Source organism: Lucilia cuprina, chromosome 4 (genome assembly GCF_022045245.1).
Source record: "Lucilia cuprina isolate Lc7/37 chromosome 4, ASM2204524v1, whole genome shotgun sequence".
NCBI lineage: Eukaryota > Metazoa > Arthropoda > Insecta > Diptera > Calliphoridae > Lucilia > Lucilia cuprina.
In genome coordinates this window covers 68351108-68357107 of record NC_060952.1, presented here as the reverse complement: position 1 = coordinate 68357107, position 6000 = coordinate 68351108, and the positions used below count along the sequence as shown (strand labels likewise).

The following is a 6000-nucleotide window of genomic DNA, read 5'->3' as shown; positions in this document are numbered from 1 at the left end:
AACGTGGCTAAAGTATATTCCCTATGCTCTAAGCCGTGCTCAACAAAACCAACCACCTCATGTAACACATTTTCAACCGACTTACCCTTTAGGTAGGCATGTTGAGCGTTTCTAATAAGCCGGGTATCTATATTGCTCCTGAGATAAAGATCTATCAGACGTTCTAAGGTCTTCAGTATAAAAATCGATAGGCTGATTGACCTGAAATCCTTAGGTTTCAAGTGGCATGCCCTACCGGCCTTAGGAATAAATATTACCCTAACATCTCTCCACCTTCTTGGAAGGTATTCCGTGAGGAGACACCTGTTGAAAATAACAGCTAGAATGCGTCTTCAGGAATATTACAGAGCATGAAAACACCATCCGGACACGGTGATTTATATGGGTCAAAGCTGGTCACCGCCCAGCCCAATTTGTCCCTACTGAGTATTTCATCAATAAGTCCAGATGAATAACTAGAAGCCCCTTGACCTTAGTCCCTATCATCTATGTCAGCACAACCTGGGAAGTGAGTTTCCATAAGCAAAGAGATTGTCTCTGAGCTAGACTACGTCAACGAGTTGTCTTCACGTTGAATATAACCTAAGGCCTTGAGGTCTTTTGCTTAAATTCTACGGAACCTAGACATCTCATTTACGTTGCTAACAGATTCACAGTAGTTCCTCCATGATGTCTATTTTGCTCTATTGATCTCTCCCTTATACTTATTGAAACTCACTTTGTAGTTGTTCCAATCTTCTGGAAGTCTAGTAAGCTTGGCCCTATTAAACAACCTTCTAGCTCTTCTAATGGTCTAGCTCTTTTAATGGTCCCCTTTCGAGGCTCATTAGAGATGGTATGCGGGTTTCTACCAGCCGTCCCCAGCGACGAAGATATTCTGGGCCCCTTTAGCTTGGAGTTCTGGCCACCTCCAGTTCTCCTAATGGCTCCCTTTAGAGAAGGACCCTTAGGAGAAGCAGCCGAAGGTTTCCCTTGCCTCTTCCCGCTGGAACCACTTAAGATGATGATTTGTTGCCACCCGCAGCTCCAGCCGAGGCTGGTGCTGAAAGTTGGGAATGAGTTAAATGAATAATGGCTTACATTACTGAATTATGATAATAAATAAATAATGAATTAGGGGCACATGGACTCCCATTCATATACTCATAGTAATGTGTCACATGTTTTTTTTTGTCGTAGGAATAAGAAGCATGCTGGATTAAATGGCGATGAATGTACTATATCTTATTCGGTTGACTCTATAAATGTTCCCTTCCTTGTCCTGATATGTTCAGGTTGGGCTCGATGTATTTAAATAAGCATAGAAAAATGTCCAGTGGATGACATAAATCAGTTTAGTATTTATGCTAAGTTTTTCAAGTTTTGAGAACATGAAAAATAAATAATAACTGGTGGAGACCATAAAATACTCACGATATAACCTGGTGAAGACCAACATGTGATAACCTGGTAATATGAGTGCTTAATGCACCGCCATCCTAATTAAAACAAAAAAACCCTACAAAGAGACATCAATGGGGGGTCAGGAAGTCTGGCAAGATAAATATTGAAGAGTATGACATTAAGAGGTGACATAACTCCACCTTGTGACATATTTTGTTTTTTGACCTCTAAACTCAACAAACGCATGTCTACCACAGAGATAGTTAGCTATCCAGCGTTTGACATTATTGGGGAGTGAATGAATGTCGGAATGCTTTACGTGAACACCTGCCTCGGTGGTCTTTTTCATCCACTGGGTAAACTCGACAACGGTCTACCATCGCCCCTGAATCCTTCAATGAAAAACTTAGGTGGCAATATTTGTACATGGATTGAGCCGGCCCATGTACAAGCACTTTGCTGAAGTACTCGAGCTATCTAATCTCTGATCATTGCTGCCCCGTTGCTTAACTTCCGAGAACATCTCTTCCGTTTACAACTACGCAGGTGGGATGGACTCTGTTGATTTGGCAACAGCGCCATCTTTTATTAACCGATAATGTGACAAAGGAAATATGAATTCCAAAGTCAATAAATTTCAATAATTGCCGCGAAAAATAGTCGCGTAGCATGTATCAGTTTATCCTGTGAGATGTCAACAGCACCGAAGAACTTCCCCGAAGAGAAAATGGCATACTAACCCAGCAAAAAAAATTAAAGTTGTTCAAGAAGAAGGGATATTTTCATGATTTCTTTTGTACGTATTCTAAATAAATAATAAATTTGTCATAAGTGAAGGCATGAAAAAATATACCCAATTCATTCATGTAACTCTATTTTAGGAATTGTAATATTTTACTATAATTTGGTATACTCTTAGAATTTAACACAAACGTGCATAAAATAAAAATAACATCAATTTTTTATTAGATTGTTGTTAAAATTAGTAATATTAACTTCATTTTAACATTAATAAGAAAAAAACGTTAATAAAAAGGTGACTGACTGCTTAGGGGCTTTAATCTTATTTTTATCTTATTTAATTTTTATCAATATCACGCAAATAAAGTATTTAAATATTAATAATTAAATCAAAATATCATTATTAATGCATTTTTAAATCAATAAAATGCACCAATGAAAATTCACTTGAGAATCTTTGAATGTTCATTGGTTATAAGCACTCATTTTAATGGCAAACTATTTTTCCAAATACGAACCCATGCACACCAATGACACGCTAATGTTAAATCATGCATGTTTCACCTAAATATGAACCAGTTCATTATCAGTTGAACCCAAGCATTTACTATTTTTTTGCTGGGAAATCAGTACTAATCTCCAATATATGGAGACTTCCTCAATCGTTCACCAATTTATCGAATCAGTTCCATTCTCATGATCATATCCCAAAACCGATCGGGTTCAGGTATCCAGCATATGCTGCTTTGTGCACAGACCTGTTCGATGAGTGAATTATCCAACCCATTAGGTATTGGATATATTAGTCCTTAAACCAACATTCTCTCCCCGCGAATTAGGGTTTAAACCACTACGTGGATCCGGAGTACCAGATTATGTGGTGCTCTGGTTCGACTTCTTTTCAATCTATGCAAGGTCTAAGCCAGGCAGTAGACTGTAATACCAATTTATAGTCCCGGCCGACTAGAGTTGTTGGTAACACCTCTGCTCCCCAGGATTGCAGTAACACCAAGGTGGTGGTTTCACGAGGTAATCTATGTTAAGGCGGTTCTGATGCTATGCGCTTCTCTGAATCCATGCTGGTGATTGGCGAGCCGGAAATGCTCTTTTATGTTTGGTAGTAATAGAGATAACCCCCCTAGGGTTGGTTTTAACTTGAGTAGCGGATTTGCTTTGTTTTAGAATAGGGGTTACCCAAGCGACCTTGCAGAAATCTAGAACCACCAATTAGTGAAGCGAGGGTTCAAAAAGGTGGATTAGATATACCAAACCTACTACACCATGTTTTTTAGCAGTAACATAGAGATGGGATTCTTGCCGCTGGGACGACGGTCAGGGCGGCATGTGACGTAATGAATAGTCTATATATTTTGTAAAGCCGTGCCAGTCGGTTGGTTTTAGGAGTGCGCAACAGTGCACAAATCTGAAAATTAAATGTATGAAATCTGAAGGTGACAACTGATATAAACACCTTCAAAACTTTTTGAAGGTGTTTGTATCAGTGTATTTATATACAAATGCTAATTAAAAAGGTTAAATCAAGTTGAACTCATGTCCAATTTCGTAATTGATTTAAGTCCCAATTGTGAAATTGCAAACCTCCATTTTGACCTTTTTCTTTCAATTGTTTGATTGAAGACATTACTTTTGCTGTAGTATATAATATAATTTATTTATTTGATTTCTTCCTTCTGAAGTTTGGTATTTATTAAATGCTTAATTTCATATTATATATATTAAATCGTAATCGTAGCAGTAACATATATGTTTTTGTTTTAGTTTCTATTCCAAGAGTGCTTTTTTGTATGACATAATTGAAATAAAAAATAAAAGCATTAAGAAGGTTTGTATGTAATACAATAAACAAAAAATGGTTCAGTTTAAAGTATTTTAAAACGGATTTATTGAAATTGGTGTTATTGAATATTTCCTAAATTGGTAATGTAGTTTTCATAATTTCGGAATCTTGGTTTAGGCAAAGATAATATTAATAAACTCTGACAATTTAGAGAAATAAATAATGCATTTGAAGAGTTTGTTTTTTATATTTGTTCCTTTTGCAAATGCAGCATTTTGACGACGCGTAAGTTGAACAAACTATAAGATTTTTTGTATTTTTTTTAAGTTTCAGAGTTTTGTTTTTCATCATAATTGTTTTTTGTTTTTGATGTTGGTATCAAACTGTTTAATATAAATATACAAATACAAGCGACGGCGAGTTCTACGAGCATTCTTCCTGACTCTTTCTTACACAACGTGCAACTTTTCTCTTAAAATCTGGATACGCTTCTCTCCATTCCTTGGCAGCATCTACGTTAGCTGGTGATTCATCATTTGGATCGGCGAGCATCGATATCACTGATATCAAAATAGTCTCAACTGTATGAACAGGTAACCAACGTTCTGAAGCCTTTTCATACCCCCATTTATCATCACCAGGTTCATGTAGAATCGAAATGCACACATCACCGTTTTTTTCAATATTAGGATGCCAAATTTCTGTGACGAACTTCATACGTGGTGGACGCAAAGGATATTCTTTTGGGAAGTATAAATGAGCTTTAAAGAATCCACCTTCACTGTAAATGAAAATAAATTTACCAAATTAAATGTAATAATTATAAAAATAAGAGCAAATTGTACTTACTACAATGTATCTGGTGGACCAATTATAAGTACTTCCCATCGGAATATGTCATTTTCGTCGATTAAACCGGCTGAGAAGCCTTCAACTGGATTCTTGTTTAATTCTAAAATATATAGATATTAAATAAGAATATATAGATATTAAATAAGAAATGTATTTTCTAAAACAACCTATTTTAAAATTTTATAAGAAATTTTACGAAAGTGATTTAGTTTTCAAAATAAAGCATTTAAGTTGAATTGTACCTGCGGATATTTAAGTAAAATTTTGATGGGAGCTTTTTATGAGGTCATCAAGGCTAGTATAGAACTTGGTTTTGCAGCTTTCTGTCGAGATACGAGTATGTATATTTAACATAACTATGAACTTAAAAGCCCTATTTGGCGGGTTCAGTAGTATGGAGAATAGGTTAAATATGGACCGATGTTAACTATTTTCAATAGGCTTCGTCTACGGTACCATAAAAGATCATGTGCCAAATTTCATTGAATTATCTTTAAAATTGCGACCTGTAGTTTGATTACAAGGTTTACAAGCTATTGAGTCACTAAGGGCGGGTTTTACTGATAGAGATAATCTTCATTCTTTGGTTAAACCGGGTTTAATAGATGTTTCGTGTTTTTCAGTTATCAGTAAAGTTACTTATTATCTTAGTTTAACTGAGTGTAATTGGCCAATTAAACTCAAGTTATAAGTGAGAAAACATAATTAACAAAAACAATAAAACAATGATTTCGGAAGAACAAAAACTTAATATTTTAAGTAAATTGCAATTTTTTGATTTGTTTTGTTTTATTTTTTATTGTTTTAAATGTTTATTTAACATTTTTCCAAAATTTTCCATTTTACAATAGTATTGTTTGCAAAAAACAGCTGTTCATTGTTTATGTTTTTGAGTAAAAAGTTGGCAATACTAACAAAGTTAACTGAACTTAAATCTAAAACTGAAAAACACAATCATCGGTTAAAGTCCGCCTAAATTTGTTCCGAGTTTAATCTAACAGCAAGTTAAGCCTAGTTTAACTGAGGAGTAAGAAACCCGGCCTAAGTAATAGTGGTAGTGATACAAAAAAATTTTCACTAAAATTAATTTAGTGATAGTAAAAATCTATTTTTTACAGCTTTGTGCAAAATTTTTTTCTCCACTAATAGGATAGTGGAAAAATGTTATCATTAGTGTCCGACCAAACGTTCGGATACGGGTTCGGAGTTCGGTAAAAAGTGAGGTT

The 6000-nt window shown here is 35.1% G+C and overlaps 1 protein-coding gene across 1 annotated transcript in view; it reads right to left on the bottom strand.

The window, feature by feature from the left end:
* Nucleotides 1–3769: 3769 nt before the first annotated feature.
* The window catches only part of LOC111683002 (ubiquitin-conjugating enzyme E2 G1), a 30823-nt gene continuing 28592 nt past the window's right edge, over nucleotides 3770–6000 (bottom strand). Inside the window, exons 2-3 of the mRNA XM_023445024.2 lie at nucleotides 4772–4874; nucleotides 3770–4703 (exon numbers count right to left, since the gene is read on the bottom strand). Of these exons, the coding sequence (XP_023300792.1) occupies nucleotides 4346–4703; nucleotides 4772–4874 (461 nt within the window). The 3' untranslated portion in view covers nucleotides 3770–4345. The remainder of the gene's footprint in view (nucleotides 4704–4771; nucleotides 4875–6000) is intronic.